We start from the raw sequence: 20349 nt of genomic DNA on the forward strand, positions 1-20349 counted from the left end.
TACATAATTTCATTCATGAGGTGATTCGAAACATTGCAGAATTATATTCATTTATAGACTTAAAATCCTGTAGACGTAAGTGCATCTATGCATATCGGGCTTGAGGAAGTATCACCATCTTTTGATGATTGTACCTTTCTTCAAGGTCTTTCCAAAGATCTGTAGGATATTTGAATGTGAGATATTTATTTTTCAATCCTTCGTCAAGATGACGACGAAAGAAAATCATAGTTTTGGCTTTATCCTTCTAGGATGCATTATTTTCAACTTTAATGGTATCTCCAAAATCCATTGAATCAAGATGGATTTCAGCATCTAGTATCCATGATAAATAGTTGTTTCTAGATATATCAAGAGCATTGAATTTAAGATGAGAGAGTTTCAACATAATAAAAATTTGTTACCTGAATCTTCTAAAAATTTGATCAGAGTCTCGTACTGATAATGTGTTGTGAAATAAATAAATAAGGAATATAAAATAGAGAAATATAAATATGCTCTTATCTCACTATAATATAAGCAATTTATCTATTTACTAATATTATAGCTTAAAACCACAGAGAGATAAAATAGAGAGAGTTTATTAGCAGAGAAGAATATTATAGTAAATGAGAGAGAATGGAATGTTTTTATTGCTGTGTGTCTAATACTCATGCCATACTATCACTATTTATACATGTACGAGCACTTCATTTTCAACTCTCAATTAATTTGATTTTGTCTTGAAAAAGATTCCTTCAACATTGAGAAAGATAACCACCCAAGATATTCGTGGTCATCCATATCTTTATCACAACACTTTAAACTTTTGTACAAGTCAATAGCCACATCAATGTTGCAGATTTCACCCGTATGATTTTGCCTCAAGACACGGTAGAAACTAGGAGCTTAGAGGCTGACCCAAGATACTATTGACACTGCAATAGACGATATTCATACCACAATAGCCTCATAAGTCATAGTAACAAGACTAAAAACATAATAACAAACTAATAATAGCATCATAATTTCATATGGAAGAACTGTATGACTCAACTTGGTCAACGGAATTATTTAATTAATACAACTTTTTCTCCTATTAAGTGGACATCAATGCCATTCCCAGTGGTGCCACATCCTCCATTGCATGATTACTTGACCACCCTGAAAAATAGAAACAAGAAGGCATGCCTCTGTGTAGCCAAATAGCTTTTATTTGTGTAAATTGCTTTCAAGCCTTTCGATTTCAGCACTAACACCACTTTTTATGTCTCTCTTATCTAAGTTTTGATTTGCAGCTTGATTCCCTTCATTAGCTTTTTCTATCAGCTTCAAATGGAGCCAACCTGCCAACGTATCATGAGACAAGACTTTCAACAAATATAGTGAAAACTTGGTTGAATATGAGAGATTGCTACCAGATTGAGCATCAAGTGATGCTTCTATCAGCATTATATTCCACAACATATTATATATGAAACTTATGCATCTGCAAAAGTCACATCAACAATCTGAGCTGACAAAGTATCAAGAAATATAGCTATGTTACCAAGAGGAAAGCAAAATGCTGCTCCAAAAACTGATTCTAGAATCATGTTCCTAGCTCGCCAACGTAGTGATCCTGGCACTTAAAAGGGAAACAATCTATTAATTGGTGCACGAAATTGTGATCACACTTTTCACAATTCCGCACAACTAACCAGCAAGTGCACTGGGTCATCCAAGTAATAAACATTACGCGAGTAAGGATTGATCCCATAGAGATTGTCAGCTTGAAGCAAGCTATGGTCATCTTGTAAATCTCAGTCAGGCGGATTCAAATGGTTATAAGAGTTTAATAATTAAAGGATAAATAAAATAGAAAATAACATAGAGATACTTATGTAATTCATTGGTGGGAATTTCAGATAAGCGTTTGGAGATGCTTTGTTGCTTCTGAACCTCTGCTTTCCTATTGCCTTCATCCAATCATGCGTCCTTCCTTCCATGGCAAGCTGTATGATCCTCTCAGTGAAAATGGTCTGGCTACGATTTCTGTACGGCTAATCAACTATCGAATTTCTCGTCTCGGATGAGAAATACCAAGCACAGCTACCGCAAGACTAATCATCTGTCGGTTCTCACTTGTGTCAGAATAGGATCCCTTGATCCTTTTGCACACTATCACTGTGTCCAACAGTCGCGAGTTTGAAGCTCGTCATAGTCATCCCGTCCTAGATCCTACTTGGAATACCACATACAAGGTTTAGACTTTTCGGATCTCAGGAATGCTGCCAATTGTTTCTAGCCTATACCACGAAGGTTATAATCTTAGATTCAGATGCTCTGTTGTCAGAAAAGATAATGCAAATCGCGGATCAGAGACCCAAGAGAATATACTCCGACTGTCGTCCAATGACTACGTTGAACATCATGTAGACCACTTGTGGTTGTCAGGCACGCGGATCTTGGCTAAGCGAGTAATGAAGATAATGGGTGATTGTCACGGGTCACCCCTTCATTTTGACTTAACTGAATTAAGTACGAGAGTATATCTTGGAGAAGAAGTAGGCGTGAATTGAAAGAAAAACAATAGTACTTACATTAATTCATGAGAAACAGCAGAGCTCCTCACCTTAATCTATGAGGTGTAGAAACTCCACCGTTGGAAAATACATAAGAACAAATGGTCTAGGCATGGCCGAATGGCCAGCCTCCCTAATGGCATGATAAACGATAAAAGGGTTCAAAGACTCCCTAATACAATAGTAAAAAGTGCTATATATACTAAACTAGTTACTAGGGTTTACATAAAATGAGTAACTAAGTGCAGATAGTGCAGAAATCTACGTCCGGGCCCACTTGGTGTGTGTTTGGGCTGAGCTTTGAAGCTTTCACGTGCATAGGCTCTTCTTGGAGTTAAACGCCATCTTGGATGTTGTAACACCCTACCATACTTAATCTTATGCTTAAGTCATAAGACTGAGATAGTAAGGTATTATGACTTCTAAGAATAGTAATATATATATATATATATATATATATATATATATATATATAATAATAATAATAATAATAATAATAATAGAGAAAAGGATACTTAACTAGGAGCCTTGAAACAGGGGTAAAATAAAATCGCAAAATAAAAAGCGCAACGCTCAGGAACGGATTACTTGCGTGCTAAGAAACCTAATAGGAACATGATAAAGATAAGCAAAAGAATAAAGGAAAGCCAAGAAAACAGCATAACTAGCCCCTGACTCAGCCTGTGAAGCTAAGGCTGGCCAAAGAATATATATATATATATATGTACACACACACACGTATGAACATACATAGGTATCCCCAAAATACACCAAAATACCAAAGTAAACTCCTATCTCTCCTTGAACCTCTAAGAGGAGCAGCATACATAAATTATTTGGAGAATAAGCTAAATACATATATACATATATACAAATAGAAAACCAAAATACACCCAAGGACTACTTCGCTTCCCAAGATCCAGACGCCTAGCGAGGAGCCTCTCGACCTGCATCTGAAAAACAATAATACAATATGGAATGAGAACCAGAGGTTCTCAGCATGGTAAAAGTACCACGCGTATAATAAATAAGGTCCTGAGAATGCCATAGGCAATCCTAGAACATCGTTATTCAATTATCCAACCTAATTACTAAACAAAAATCATAAACAGGGGTAGGTATTCTAAATCTACCTAACTTACTCAATTTCAATCCACACCTATCACCAAACCATTTCTCCATTTTCTCCATCCCTCTATCATCCATAATGAAACAGGAACAAACAACCAAACAAGGTCAAGCACAAGTAATGAACAGAAAATACAAGTAGCAAATATACAAGTAGCAGGTGATATATATCAATTAGGCATTCCCAATTAAGGCATAGCAAATAAAGCACACATATATATATGATGAATGTCTATCCTACTGGCCGTGAGCTAATGTGTCGGTTATTTTGCCAGAACCCGACACATCTGGTAGCTAACCCAGACATTGGTCTCTATGTTGCGCATCTCTAGGAGGATCATAAACGAAGGAGAGTGCCTTTCTACATCGAAGGAGTGTGCCTTTCCACCTTGCAACTAGAGAAGAATGTGGGGTAAACAATACGAAGGAGAGTGTCTTTCCACCTTCCCCACATCTGCATCACGACAAGAGAGGGAACGTCCGTCCTCAACTTCCCATATCGACCATTTCGACCACACACAGTCATTCCCAAATCTCATCATTTATCATCATCATTTTCTTACATTCGTTCTTTATAGCCATAACAACATGTATTCGTTTAGCTTTCACATCATTCTCTTATAATTCATCACGTTTACTCTTTCCGGGTCCCGAACAAACCATTTATCAAACTCTTCTCAACCTCTTTAATATCAAATAATCTTAAAATTAACCCAACTCTAACATTAAATCAATCACATCACACGAAGATTAAACTTTAACTTCTCGAACCCATGACTATCACTAAGACATCCTCGACACATTATTTTCTTTTCTGTTTTTAATATAAAAATGAACTCGGAATTGTGCAAACTTTATGTTCAGAAGTTCATCTTGAAATAAGCTTTCTAAGAAACTAAAGATCATAATTTTCTGATTTCTCTAGCCTCAGGAATAAAGGAAAAATCGTGGCTGCTTTGCAATACATAAAACCAGAAAAACAGCAGCAACATGTGATATTCAAAATTCAATATAAAATCCAAGTTAAATCCAATGACTTTAAAAATTAATGTAGTTAAATTTTACTCATCTAGGTTTCTTTCTCAATTGGTTTTGAGTTAATACCATTTTTAATGAAGAAGTTACATTACCTGGAAATTAAGTAAAAATGAGTCAAAATCTGTTTTAGAAACCAACAAGCTTAGTAACTTTCAATTTGAAGAACTTTTATTACAAAACTCCAATTAAGCTAAATTTTGGTTTGGAAACTCCTAGCTCATCCAGGAACAAGTATGTCTTGGTTTCAACACAATTTCTATTCAATTCTAAGAGTTACAAGCATTGGAAGTTGGTGCATAACTTGCTGAAATCTGTTTCTTTTCAGCTTTGACCACCAATATTCAAAAATTCACGACTCCAAATCCTCCACTCTTAAAATTCCGAAGTTTTAGAACAATAAAGAAAATTAATCAAATTTTACAAAAAAATCGGATTTGTTCCAAAACTCAACTCGTAGAAGTCGCAGCAAGACAAAAAAGTTGCTGCCCTGTCTGACCTTTTCTGCTGCTGGACAGATTTAACTACCTAACTTTAAAAATTTGCCATAAATTGTATATTTAACGAAAAGGACCCAAATTTTTCAGTTTAGTTCCTTATATTCCAAAGTTTAGGCCAAACTTAGTCTCATACAATTCCAATCATTACATAATTAGTTACAGCATATGCAATACCACCACAATACAACTCTACATTCTTATTAACAAACACCAATCCTAATCCATCATAAATAAATATAAGAGCACACCATTAATAACTTCCACACCTCATAATTCCAATATATATCCACCAACAAATCTATTCCAACAACATTACAAGGCTAATCATTAAATACAACAAACAATTCAACTTATCATATGGTTATTCTAACCTACGTTTTCACAACACCGTAAATATTAAACGTGCGAAACTTAAACCATACCATCGCCAATCACTTAATTCACCCAAGGCAGTCTCTCAACACAAATCACAGTCTCTCCAAGCTCATTCAAACAGCCCCAAAGCAAGCCTTGTCACCAGCAAAGCTCCAAGTAATCCAAATTCAAGTCCAATGCATAAACACCCTCTTAAACTACACCTAATACACAAATATATGTTCCAATTCAGTTTTTCATTATGAATACAAGATTGAGCTAGGGTTAGGGTGTCCTTACCATACCCATATGCTCAATAGCTTGAGCCCATAAGTCCCGGAAGCTAACTTGAGCTTGAAACACCAAATTATACAAAATCTCAACACCAAAGCCCAATAAATTCAGAACTGGAAATAGGGAAATTGAGGAAGAAAACGTGGTTTTCTTACCTTTCAATGCTATGGGCTTTGTAGAGCTTAATGCTACAAACGCGTAGCCGCAAACGGTGCGACGATCGGAACTCGGAGCGAGAAGTTATGTGGATTTTAATGAAAGAAAGGGTTTTGGAATCTTCAACATATTCTTCCCCATTTAGGTTGCTGCCCAGCTTGTTCTGCATGCTGAATAGAATGAAATGAGCTTCAGCTCACTATATATAGTGAGTTGGTTGGGCCCACGGGCCCAGTTCGGGTCCGGTTCGATTGGTTCGGCCCATTCGGCCCAATCTTAGGCCAAATTTTTTGAAATTGGTGTCAAAATTCTCGTTTTGACGAGCTCTACCCTATTTTGATATTAGTTTTGCATTTCTAATTTTCCTATTTAAAAATCAATTCGTTGACTAATTATTTACCAATTTTAGCGGAGTTTACATCATACCCACCTAATTAGGAATTTTATCCTCAAAATTCAGAGAGTGTTATCTGAAAAGAGGTGTGGGTTTCCCTTCCGCATATCTGACTTATGCTCTGGATATACTCTTTAGTACCAGCCCGACTCCACGCTATCTCCATTCGAGAAACTTTTTTTCTGCGTAAACGCTTAATGTTGGTGTCATAGATCCTAATTGGACTATTGGAGGCGTCCGATCTTCTTCCACTTGAACTGTTTCTGGTTCTAGAACATGATTAGGATCGAAAGTGTATTTATGAAGTTGCGATATGTGAAGCACATCATACAAGTTCGATAGATGTGGTGGTAAAGCGATCCTACATGCCATTGGTCCAATTTCCTTCAGGATTCCTAACGGCCCAATGTAATAGGGATTTAACTTCTTAGTTTTTGATTGCTTACCCGATTCTAGTTCATTGAAGTGATTTTCAGAAATAGGTATCTTCTTCCTTTCCACTTGATAAGTCTTCCTCTTAGATCTGCCTAATTCTTTTATCGGCTTCCATAGTGAGAATTCTAATTCAGATTTGTGTAACTTCTTTTCCTTTACCTCGGCTGTCCAATTCAGTAACTAAGACATTCGATGTTCCAGTTTTTATCAATACGGTAGTATTTAGGGCTCTATGAAGCTCCATCTTCTCCTCTAGTCCTCAACAATCTAATACAAAACTGATAATTACTCTTCCTTACTTCTGATGTAGAATCTTCAATGGTTGCAGCATTCTGAATAGTTTTTGATGGTCCTTGATGAGCGGATATTTTATACGCTTTTTGGGGGTAATTTCATGTATATTTTAGTATGTTTTAGTTAGCTTTTAGTAGATTTTTATTAGTTTTTAGGCAAAAATCATATTTCTGGACTTTACTTTGAGTTTGTGTGTTTTTCTGTGATTTCAAGTATTTTTTGGCTGAAATTGAGGGAGCTGAGCAAAAATCTGATTCAGGTTGAAAAAGGAACTACTGATGCTGTTGGATTCTGACCTCCCTGCACTTGGAATAAATTTTTTAGAGCTACAGAAGTCCAATTGGAGCGCTCTCAATTGGGTTAGAAAGTAGACATCCAGGGCTTTCCAGTAATATATAATAGTTCATACTTTTCACGAAGATAAATGACGTAAACTGGCGTTTAACGCCAGTTCCATGTTGCATTCTGGTGTTCAGCGCCAGAAATAGGTTGCAAGTTGGAGTTCAGCGCCAGAAACAGGTTACAACCTGGCGTTCAACTCCAGAAATAGCCCAGGCACGTGAGAAGCTTATGTCCCCAGCACACACCAAGTGGGCCCCAGAAGTGGATTTCTGCACTATCCATCTTAGTTTACTCATTTTCTGTAAAACTAGGTTACTAGTTTAGTATTTAAACAACTTTTAGAGACTTATTTTGTATCTCATGACATTTTTAGATCTAAATTTTATACTCTTTGACGGCTTGAGTCTCTAAACTCCATTGTTGGGGGTGAGGAGCTCTACAGCGTCTCGATGAATTAATACAATTATCTCTGTTTTCCCATTCAAACACGCTTGTTCCTATCTAAGATGTTCATTCGCGCTTCACCATGAAGAAGGTGATGATCCGTGACACTCATCACCTTCCTCAATCCATGAACGTGTGCTTGACAACCACCTTCATTCTACATTAGATTGAATGAGTATCTCTTAGATTCCTTAATCAGAATTTTCGTGGTATAAGCCAGAATCCATTGGCAGCATCCTTGAGAATCCGAAAAGTCTATACTTTATCTGTGGTATTCCGAGTAGGATTCTGGGATTGGATGACTGTGACAAGCTTCAAACTCACGAGTGTTGGGCGTAGTGATAGACGCAAAAGGATCAATGGATCTTATTACGACATGATCGAGAACCGACAGATGATTAGCCATGCTGGGACAGAGCATTTGGACCATTTTCACTGAGAGGATGGAAAGTAGCCATTGACAACGGTGATGCCCTACATACAGCTTGCCATGGAAGGAGCCTTGCATGTATGAAAGTGAGAAAGCATTATGTTGCAGGAATTCATAAGACAAAGCATGTCCAAAACCCCAACATATTCTCCATTATTGCGTAACAATTATTTATTTTATGCCCTTTCATTCTTTTTACAATCGAAATTAAAGAACCCTATTGGTATCCTGACTAAGAATAATAAGATAACCATAGCTTGCTTCAAGCCAACAATCTCCGTAGGATTCGACCCTTACTCACGTAAGGTATTACTTGGATGACCCAGTGCACTTGCTGGTTAGTTGTGCGGAATTACAAAGTGTGAAGTAATTTTCGTGCACCAAGTTTTTGGCGCCGTTGTCGGGGATTGTTTGAGTTTGAACAACTGACGGTGATTCTTGTTACTTAGATTAGGAAAAATTTGTCTTTTTGGTTTAGAGTCACTAGGATTACATCTTCTATTATTCCTTTTAAAAGTTTTTCAAAAATATTATTTTTCTTTAATTGAATTTTTGTTTTTTTATGAGTTTAGTGTCATGTTCTAAGTTTGGTGTCAATTGCATACTTTTCTTTGTCTCTCAATTTTTCGAATTGCGTGTTATTATTCTTCCTTGATCTTCAAATTGTTTTTGTCAATTTTTCTTGTTTGATCTTTGGTTTGTCTTGTTTTGTGTCATTTCCTGTTTCTCTTGTGCTTTTTCAAATTTTTAGTTTTCAAAATTTTTTTATTTATTAAATACCTTTTTAAAACACGTTAAATTTATAGCCCAGTTGGCTAGAGCGTTGGCTTATGTTCTTGGCAATTGGGTATCTTCTTTTTAAAAACTTTTTCAAAAATAATTTTTCTTTGATTAAATCTTGTGCCAAACTTTAAGTTTGGTGTTCTTTTGTTAATTTTCTTTAATTTTTGAAAATTTATTTTGATTTTCCAAAAATTTTAAGTTTGGTGTTCTATCTTTTGTTCTTGTTGTTCTTGTGAGTCTTCAAGGTGTTCTTCAGTTTTCTTTGTGCTTTGATCTTAAAATTTTTAAGTTTGGTGTTCCTTGGTGTTTTCCCTCCAAAATTTTCGAAAACAAGGAGCATTAGATCTAAAAATTTTAAGTCTTGTGTCTTTTATGTGTTTTTCTCTTTCATCATAAAATTCAAAAAAAATATATTTTCCTTTAATTTTTCATGAATTACTTGGGTTGACTTGGTCAAAATTTTTCAAATCATATCCTTTTCAAAAATATCCTAACCACTTTCTCTTTCCCCATTTTTTCGAAAATCTTCATAAAATATTTTCAAAATTTTTATTTTTCGTTTTTATTTTAGTTTTTATTTTATTTTATTTTATTATTTCGAAAATAATTTTTTAATATAATAAAATAAATAAAATAAATCCACATCATCTCCCTTTCTCCATCATGGACCTAAGTGGAAATGAACAGTCCAGAAGGACTCTGGGGTCATATACTAACCCCACTACTGCTTCATCTGGGAGTAGTATCTGTATACCCTCCATCGGAGTTAGTAGTTTTGAGTTGAATCCTCAGCTCATTATCATGGTACAACAAAGATGCCAGTATTCCGGTCTTCCACAGGAAGAACCTACAGAGTTTCTGGCATAATTTTTACAAATTGTTGACACAGTACATGATAAGGAAGTAGATCAGGATGTCTACAGGTTATTACTGTTTCCATTTGCTGTAAAAGACCAAGCCAAGAGGTGGTTAAATAACCAACCTAAGGATAGCATAAAGACATGGAAACAGCTGTCAGAAAAATTTTTGAATCAATACTTCCCTCCAAAACGGATGACACAGCTAAGGCTGAGCATCCAAGGCTTTAAACAAGGAGATAACGAATCCCTTTATGATTCCTGGGAGAGATACAGAGAGATGCTGAGAAAATGCCCCTCTGAAATATTTTCAAAGTGGGTGCAGTTAGACATCTTCTATTATGAGCTTACAGAGAGAGCTCAGATTTCTCTAGACCACTCAGCTGGTGGATCTATACACATGAGAAAGACAATAGAAGAAGCTTAAGAGCTTATTGATACAGTTGCCAGAAATCAGCATCTGTACCTAAGCAGTGAACCTTCCATCAACGAAGAGGCTAAAACAGTAACGGCTGAAATCAGTCCTGCAGATCAAGCTACTGAATTCAATCAACAATTAGATTTTTTAACAAAACAGTTAGCCAAATTCAAGGAAATATTTCAAGAAACAAGAATGACTAATATGAATATGGAAGTGCAGTTGAAGCAAACAGAACAGCAGTTATCAAAATAAATAACAGAAGAATGCCAAGCAGTTCAATTAAGAAGTGGAAAAACATTAAATACCTCACTTCAAGGCAGCAGGAAGCCAAGAAATGAACATACTGCTACCCAAAATCCCTCTGAGGACAGTCAGAGCCCAGAGAGGAATAATTCTGGCGCTCAAACGCCAGAAAATGGGTGGAACGTTGGCGTTGAATGCCCAACCCATGTTCAGTTCTGGCGTCCAACGCCAAAAACAAGCAAGGAACTGGCGTTGAACGCCCAAAGGAAGCTCAGTTCTGGCGTTCAGACGACAGAAACAGGTAAGGAGTTGGCGTCTAACGCCACTCCAACTTCCACCCCTGGTATTCAAACACCAGTGGGAGATCAGACACATACAATTGCTGATATCAGCTCCTCTAAAAAGGATTCTCAATCCACGGCTGTAGGCAATAAACCTGTAGTAACTAAAGTTGAGGAATACAAAGCCAAAATGCCTTATCCTCAAAAACTCCGCCAAGCAGAACAGGATAAGCAATTTGCCCTCTTTGCAGACTATCTCAGGACTCTTGAAATAAAGATTCTGTTTGCAGAGACACTTGAGCAAATACCCTCTTATGCTAAGTTCATGAAAGAGATCTTAAGTCATAAGAAGGATTGGAGGGAAACTGAGAAATTTTACCACACTGAAGAATGCAGTGCAGTCATTCTGAAAAGCTTACCTGAGAAGCTTAAAGATCCGGGAAGCTTTATGATATCATGCACATTAGAAGGTACTTGTACCAAGCAAGCTCTATGTGATCTTGGGGCAAGTATTAACCTAATACTTGCAGCTACTATCAAAAAGCTTGGGTTGACTGATGAAGTTAAACCAACTCGGATATGTCTCCAACTTGCTGATGGCTCCATTAAATACCCATCAGGCGTAATTGAAGATATGATTGTCAAGGTTAGGCCATTTGCCTTTCCCACTGACTTTGTGGTGCTAGAAATGGAGGAGCACAAGAGTGCAACTCTCATTCTAGGAAGACCTTTCCTAGTGGTGGACGAAATTGTGATCACTATTCTTTAAGTTATATGAAATTATTATTATGGCACCAGTTGAATTCACAACTCCGTTCAACTAACCAGCAAGTGTACTGGGTCGTCCAAGTAATACCTTACGTGAGTAAGGGTCGATCCCACAGAGATTGTTGGTATGAAGCAAGCTATGGTTACCTTGTAAATCTCAGTTAGGCAGATTAAATAGTTTTGGGTTTTGAAAATTAGTAAATAAATAGAAAATAAAAGGGATAGAAATACTTATGTAAATTAATAGTGGAAATTTCAGATAAGTGTATGGAGATGCTGTGCTCCTCTTGAATCTCTACTTTCCTATTATAGTCATCCAATTCTTCCTACTCCTTTCCATGGCAAGCTGTATGTAGGGCATCACCGTTGTCAATGGCTACATCCCATCCTCTCAGTGAAAACGTTCCTATGCTCTGTCACAGCACGGCTAATCATCTGTCGGTTCTCAACCAGGTTGGAATAGAATCCCTTGATTCTTTTGCGCTTGTCATCACGCCCAGCCTTCAGGAGTTTGAAGCTCGTCACAGTCATTCAATCCCAGAATCCTACTCGGAATACCACAGACAAGGTTTAGACTTTCCGGATCCTCATGAATGCCGCCATCTATCTAGCTTATACCACGAAGATTCTGTTGGGGAATCTAAGAGATATGCGCCCGGCCAAGAGTAGAACGGAAGTGGTTGTCAGTCACGCGCGTTCATGGGTGAGAATGATGATGAGTGTCACGGATCATCACATTCATCAAGTTGAAGTGCAACGTATATCTTGGAATAAGAATAAAAGAGAATTGAATAGAAAGTAATAGTAATTGTATTGAAACTTGAGGTACAGCAGAGCTCCACACCCTTAATCTATGGTGTGCAGAAACTCCACCGTTGAAAATACATAAGTGAAAGGTTCAGGCATGGCCGAATGGCCAGCCCCCAAAACGTGATCACAGGATTCAAAATACAATCCAGGATGTCTAATACATTAGTTAAATGTTCTATTTATAATAAACTAGCTCCTAGGGTTTACATGAGTAAGTAATTGATGCATAAATCCACTTCCGGGGCCCACTTGGTGTATGTTTGGGCTGAGCTTGATCAATCCACGAGCTGAGGCTTCTCTTGGAGTTGAACTCCGAGTTATGACATGTTTTGGGCGTTCAACTCCGGATCATGACGTTTTTCTGGCGTTTAACTCCAGACAGCAGCATGAACTTGGCGTTCAACGCCAAGTTACGTCGTCAATCTCCGAATAAAGTATGGACTATTATATATTGCTGGAAAGCTCTGGATGTCTACTTTCCAACGCCGTTGAGAGCGCGCCAATTGGAGTTCTTTAGCTCCAGGAAATTCATTTCGAGTGCAGGGAGGTCAGATTCCAACAGCATCAGCAGTCCTTTTGTCAGCCTTTTTCAGAGTTTTGCTCAAGTCCCTCAATTTCAGCCAGAATTTACCTGAAATCACAGAAAAACACACAAACTCATAGTAAAGTCCAGAAATGTGAATTTAACATAAAAACTAATGAAAATATCCCTAAAAGTAGCTCAAACTTACTAAAAACTATATAAAAACAATGCCAAAAAGCGTATAAATTATCCGCTCATCACCTAGCAACTGGATGAATCCTCATTGACGTCCAAAAAGGGGAAGTGACCCTGAGAGTCAATGAGGACGAGTTTGAGTTGAATGTTGTCAAAGCTATGCAGCATCCAGACACCCCAAACGACTGCATGAGTATTGATATTATTGACTCTCTGGTAAAAGAGGTCAATATGACTGAGAGCCTCGAATCAGAGCTAGAGGATATCTTTAAAGATCCTCAGCCTGATCTGAAGGAACCAAAGAGAATAATAGAACCTCTGAAAATTCCCCAGGAAGAGGAAAAACCTCCCAAACCTGAGCTCAAACCATTACCACCATCCCTGAAATATGCATTTCTAGGAGAAGGTGATACCTTCCCTATAATCATAAGCTACCTTAGAGCCACAGGAAGAGGAAGCACTAATTCAAGTGCTAAGGACACACAAGACAGCTCTTGGGTGGTCCATCAGTAATCTTAAGGGCATTAGCCCAGCCAGATGCATGCACAATATCCTATTAGAGGGTGATGCTAAGCCAGTGGTTCAACCACAGAGGCAGCTGAATCCAGTCATGAAGGAGGTGGTGCAGAAGGAGGTCACTAAATTACTAGAGGCTGGGATTATTTATCCTATTTCAATAGCCCCTGGGTAAGCCCTGTCCAAGTCGTCCCCAAGAAAGGTGGCATGACAGTGGTTCATAATGAAAAAAATGAACTGGTTCCTACAAGAACAGTTACAGGATGGCGTATGTGTATTGATTATAGAAGGCTCAATACAGCTACCAGAAAGGATCATTTTCCTTTACCATTCATAGACTAAATGCTAGAAAGACTAGCAGGTCATTAATACTACTGCTTCCTGGATGGATATTCAGGTTATAATCAAATTGCAATAGATCCCCAGGATCAAGAGAAAACAGCATTCACATGTCCGTCTGGATTATTTGCATACAGAAAAATGCCATTTGGTCTGTGCAATGCACCTGCAACCTTTCAAAGGTGCATGCTCTCTATTTTCTCTGATATGGTGGAAAAATTTTTGGAAGTCTTCGTGGATGACTTTTCAGTGTTTGGAGACTCATTCAACTCCTGTCTTGACCATCTAGCACTTGTTCTAAAGAGATGCCAAGAGACTAACCTGGTTTTAAACTGGGAGAAATGTCACTTTATGGTTACTGAAGGAATTGTCCTTGGGCACAAAATTTCGAACAAGGAAATAGAGGTGGATCAAGCTAAAGTAGAGGTAATTGAAAAATTACCACCACCTGCCAATGTTAAGGCAATCAGAAGCTTTTTGGGGCATGCATGATTCTATAGGAGGTTTATAAAAGATTTTTCAAAAATCGCCAAACCTCTGAGTAATCTGCTAGCTGCTGACACACCATTTATCTTTGATAAGGAGTGTCTGCAGGCATTTGAGACTCTGAAAGCTAAGCTGGTCACAACACCAGTCATCTCTGCACCAGACTGGAGATTACCATTTGAACTGATGTGTGATGCCAGTGACCATGCCATTAGTGCAGTGTTGGGACAAAGGCATGACAAGCTTTTGCACGTCTTTTACTATGCCAATCGTGTTTTAAATGACGCACAGAAGAACTACACAACCACAGAAAAAGAGTTACTTGTAGTGGTTTACGCCATTGACAAGTTCAGATCTTATTTAGTATGATCAAAAGTGATTGTGTAGACTGACCATGCTGCTCTTAAATATCTACTCACAAAGCAGGATTCAAAACCTAGACTCATCAGATGGGTGTTGCTTCTGCAGGAGTTTGATATAGAAATAAGAGACGGAAAAGGGACAGAGAACCAAGTAGCAGATCACCTGTCCCAAATAGAACTAGTAGAAGGGGCGTCCATCCCTCTTACTGAGATCTCTGAAAACTTTCCGGATGAGCACCTCTTTGCCATCCAGGAAGTGCCATGGTTTGCAAACATTGCAAACTATAAGGCAGTGAGATTCATACCCAAAGAGTACAGTAGGCAGCAATCAAAGAAATTGATCACAGATGCAAAGTACTATCTTTAGGTTGAACCATATCTATTCAAGAGATGTGTAGATGGAGTAATCCGTAGATGTGTGCCTAAAGAAGAAGTACAGAAGATCCTCTGGCACTGCCATAGATCACAGTATAGAGGACATTTTGGAAGTGAGCAAACAGCCACAAGAGTCCTCCAATGTGGCTTCTACTGGCCTACTCTCTATAAAGACTCCCTAGTGTTTGTACTTAATTGTGACAGTTGCCAAAGATCTGGCAATCTGCCTCACAGTTATGCCATGCCTCAACAAGGGATCTTGGAGATTGAGTTGTTTGATGTATGGGGTATTGACTTCATGGGGCCTTTCCCACCATCATACTCAAACACTTATATTCTGGTGGCAGTGGATTATGTATCCAAATGGGTGGAAGCTATTGCAACACCCACTAATGATACTAAGGCAGTGCTGAAATTCCTCTAGAAATACATCTTCAGCAGATTTGGTATCCCTAGAGTACTAATCAGTGATGGGGGTACTCATTTCTGCAATAAACAGCTTTACTCTGCTTTGGTTCGATATGGAGTTAGCCACAGGGTGGCCACTCCATATCATCCACAGACAAATGGGCAAGTTGAAGTCTCTAATAGAGAACTTAAAAGAATCCTGGAACAGACTGTGATTAACCGTAGAAGGGATTGGGCAAGAAGCTTGGATGATGCTCTGTGGGCATACAGAACAGCATTCAAGACTCCTGTAGGAACTTCTCCATACCAGCTTGTGTATGGAAAAGCCTGTCACCTGCCAGTGGAACTGGAACATAAGGCCTATTGGGCAACCAGATTCCTAAACCTTGATGCCAAGTTAGCTGGAAAAAAATGATTGCTCCAGTTAAATGAGCTAGAGGAATTTAGACTCAACGCTTTCGAAAATGCAAAAATTTACAAAGAGAAAGCAAAAAGATGGCATGATAAGAAGTTGTCATCCAGAGTCTTTGAGCTAGGGCAGAAAGTTCTGCTGTTTAATTCTAGGCTCATATTATTCCCCGGGAAATTGAAATCCCGGTGGAGAGGTCCATATGTGATTACAAGTGTGTCACCATATGGATACGTGGAGCTTCAGGATAATGATTCTAACAAAAAGTTCATTGTTAATGGACAGAGAGTCAAACATTATCTTGAAAGCAATTTTGAGCAAGAATGCTCAAAGTTGAGACTTGATTAAAGCTCAGTAATAGTCCAACTAAAGACAATAAAGAAGCGCTTGCTGGGAGGCAACCCAGCCATTAACAAAGCTTAATTGTTAATTAATTGATTTTTACAGGTTTATGTCAATTATCTTCAAAGGTAAAATAGCAATTGCTTGAGTTCACAGAGTTACAGAAGGATTCAGAGGATAAAACATCAAAAAGGAAGCTCACTGGTGTGAAAAAGCCAGTAAGAGCTGTTTTGGGCGTTGAACGCCCAAAAGAAGCATCTACTAGGCGTTCAACGCCAGTAGAGATAGCCATCTGGGCGTTAAATGCCACAAAAAAGCACCTTCTGGGCATTGAACACCAGAAAGAAGCACCTTCTGGGCGTTGAACGCCAGATTTACAGCGTCCTGGGCGTTCAGAAAAATGCCCAGCGACAAAGGAATTCCTGGCGTTTAACGCCAGCCAGAAGTAACAGCTGGGCGTTAAACGCCTAAGAGAAGCTACAGATGGGCGTTAAATGCCCAAAACATGCTGTATTTGGGCGTTTAACGCCAGGATTATGGGGAGGAGGTGAATTCGTTTTCAACTCAAATTTCTTTCATTTTTCATGTTTCAAATTCATAATTTCTTGCATAAATATGTTACAAATTCTCAACTTTCAACTTCAAAATGCAAAAAAATTCTTAATCCTAAAAATATTTCTTCATTCTTCTTCAATCTCTTTTCAAATCTTTTTCAAAACTCATTTATCTTTTTAAATTCTTGTCAAATCTTTTTAATTTTTTCTCAAATCTTTTTCAAAATATCATCACATCTTTTGAATTTTCGAAATTTCCTCTCCTTCTATTCCTCTCCTTCCCTTTCTTTTGCTTGAGAACAAGCAGACCTCTAAGTTTGGTGTGTTTTTCCGTGATCACTGAGCTAAAACTCATCAAGATCATGGCACCTAAGGGAAAATAAACCACTTCAAGAGGCAAGAAAGAGAATATTCTAAAACCACTTTGGAATCAAGAGAAGTTCTTAACCAAAGAACATGCAGACCATTACCACAAAATAATGGATCTGAGATCAGTGATCTCGAAAGTTAAATTTGATCTGAAAGAAGACGAATATCTGAAGATACAGAAGCTGAAGCACCAGAAGCTGTCTCTTGAAGGACCAGACACCCCACAGGTTGATGGAGCACCAATCATCTTCCAAACTAAAGGTTGTTGAGTTCTAATCTTAGCCTTAACTCTGTGATAATTGTTCTTATTAGGAATTTACCTTAGAAGTTATATATGAGTAGTAGTAATTAGTATATCTATTTTGATTTTATCTCCAATTAAGCTATAATTTATTTTACTCATCATCATCAAACATGAATAAAATAGTAGATTTTTAGAATAAAGAGGCAATATTTTTTTTTCGAGTTCTTAATAAGGAAAATTCTAATTATTTATATGTGGTGGCAATACTTTTTGTCTTCTGAATGAATGCTTGAATAGTGCATATTTTTTATATTGAATTTTATGAATGTTAAAATTGTTGGCTCCTGAAAGAATGATGAACAAGAGAAATATTATTGCTGATCTGAAAAATCATAAAATTGATTCTTGAAGCAAGAAAAAGTAGTGAAAAAAATAAAAAAAGAGAAAAACATTATAATAAAAAAAGTAAAAGAGGTAGAAAAAGCCAATAGCCCTTTAAACCAAAAGGCAAGGGTGAAAAGGATCCAAGGCTTTGAGCATCAATGGATAGGAGGGCCCAAGGAAATAAATCCAGGCCTAAGCGGCTAAATCAAGCTGTCCCTAACCATGTGCTTGTGGCATGCAGGTCCAAGTGAAAAGCTTGAGACTGAGTGGTTAAAGTCGTGATCCAAAGTAAAAGAGTGTACTTAAGAACTCTGGACACCTCTAATTGGAGACTCTAGAAAAGCTAAGTCAGAATCTGAAAAGGTTCACCCAGTTATGTGTTTGTGGCATTTATGTATCCGGTGGTAATACTGGAAAACAAAGTGCTTAGGGCCACAACCAAGACTCATAAAGTAACTGTGTTCAAGAATCAAAATACTAAACTAGGAGAATCAATAATACTATCTAAACTCTGAGTTCCTATGGATGCCAATCATTCTGAATTTCAAAGGATAAAGTGAGATGCCAAAACTGTTCAGAAGCAAAAAGCTACTAGTCCTGCTCATCTAATTGGAATATGGGCTTCACTTAAAACTCTGAGATATTATTACTTCTTAATTTTTTTATCCTATTTTATTTATCTAGTTGCTTGGGGACAAGCAACAGTTTAAGTTTGGTGTTGTGATGAGCGGATATTTTATACGCTTTTTGGGGGTAATTTCATGTAGATTTTAGTATGTTTTAGTTAGCTTTTAGTAGATTTTTATTAGTTTTTAGGCAAAAATTATATTTTTGGACTTTACTATGAGTTTGTATGTTTTTCTGTGATTTCAGGTAATTTTTGGCTGAAATTGAGGGAGCTAAGCAAAAATCTGATTCAGGCTGAAAAAGGACTGCTGATGCTGTTGGATTCTGACATCCCTGCACTCGGAATGAAATTTTTAGAGCTAAAGGAGTCCAATTGGTGCGCTTTCAATTGGGTTGGAAAGTAGACATCCAGGGCTTTCCATCAATATATAATAGTCTATACTTTGCATGAAGATAAATGACGTAAACTGGCGTTTAACGCCAGTTCCATGTTGCATTCTGGCGTTCAGCGCTAGAAACAGGTTGCAAGTTGGAGTTCAGCGCCAGAAACAGGTTACAACCTGGCGTTCAACTCCAGAAATAGCCCAGGCACATGAGAATCTTAAGTCTCAGCCCCAACACACACCAAGTGGGCCCCAGAAGTGGATTTCCGCACTATCCATCTTAGTTTACTCATTTTCTGTAAACCTAGGTTACTAGTTTAGTATTTAAACAACTTTTAGAGACTTATTTTGTATCTCATGACATTTTTAGATCTGAACTTTGTACTTTTTGACGGCATGAGTCTCTAAACTCCATTGTTGGGGGTGAGGAGCTCTGTAGCGTCTCGATGAATTAATACAATTATTTCTATTTTCCACTCAAACACGCTTGTTCCTACCTAAGATGTTCATTCGCGCTTCACTATGAAGAAGGTGATGATCCGTGACACTCATCACCTTTCTCAATCCATGAACGTGTGCCTAACAACCACCTCCATTCTACATTAGATTGAATGAGTATCTCTTAGATTCCTTAATCAGAATCTTCGTGGTATAAGCTAGAATCCATTGGCAGCATCCTTGAGAATCCGGAAAGTCTAAACCTTGTCTGTGGTATTCCGAGTAGGATTCTGGGATTAGATGACTGTGACGAGCTTTAAACTTGCGAGTGTTAGGTAGTGACAAACTCAAAAGGATCAATGGATCTTATTCCGACATGATCGAGTACCAAAAGATGATTAGTCGTGCTGTGATAGAGCATTTGGACCATTTTTACTGAGAGGATGGGAAGTAGCCATTGACAACGGTGATGCCCTACATACAGCTTGCCATGGAAGGAGCCTTGCATGTATGAAAGTGAGAAAGCATTATGTTGCAAAAATTCAGAGGACAAAGCATCTCCAAAACTCCAACATATTCTCCATTATTGCGTAACAATTATTGGAGGTATAATAAGATAACCATAGCTTGCTTCAAGCCAACAATTGAAATTAAAGAACCCTATTGGTATCCTGACTAAGAATAATAAGATAACCATAGCTTGCTTCAAGCCAACAATCTCCGTGGGATTCGACCATTACTCACGTAAGGTATAACTTGGACGACCCAGTACACTTGCTGGTTAGTTGTGCGGAATTACATAGTGTGAAGTAATTTTCATGCACCAGTCCTCCTTTACTTTCTCATGCTTCAACACGCCATTACATGCATTGCCACTTTATTC

At 37.8% G+C, this 20349-nt stretch overlaps 1 protein-coding gene across 1 annotated transcript in view; it reads right to left on the reverse strand.

Annotated features, from left to right (window-relative positions):
- Positions 1 to 979: 979 nt before the first annotated feature.
- The window catches only part of LOC112718266 (uncharacterized), a 77416-nt gene continuing 58046 nt past the window's right edge, over positions 980 to 20349 (reverse strand). Inside the window, exons 4-5 of the mRNA XM_025770090.2 lie at positions 1529 to 1606; positions 980 to 1325 (exon numbers count right to left, since the gene is read on the reverse strand). Coding sequence (XP_025625875.1) covers positions 1192 to 1325; positions 1529 to 1606 — 212 coding nt within the window. The 3' untranslated portion in view covers positions 980 to 1191. The remainder of the gene's footprint in view (positions 1326 to 1528; positions 1607 to 20349) is intronic.

Source organism: Arachis hypogaea, chromosome 10 (assembly GCF_003086295.3).
Source record: "Arachis hypogaea cultivar Tifrunner chromosome 10, arahy.Tifrunner.gnm2.J5K5, whole genome shotgun sequence".
In the NCBI taxonomy this organism is placed as follows: domain Eukaryota; kingdom Viridiplantae; phylum Streptophyta; class Magnoliopsida; order Fabales; family Fabaceae; genus Arachis; species Arachis hypogaea.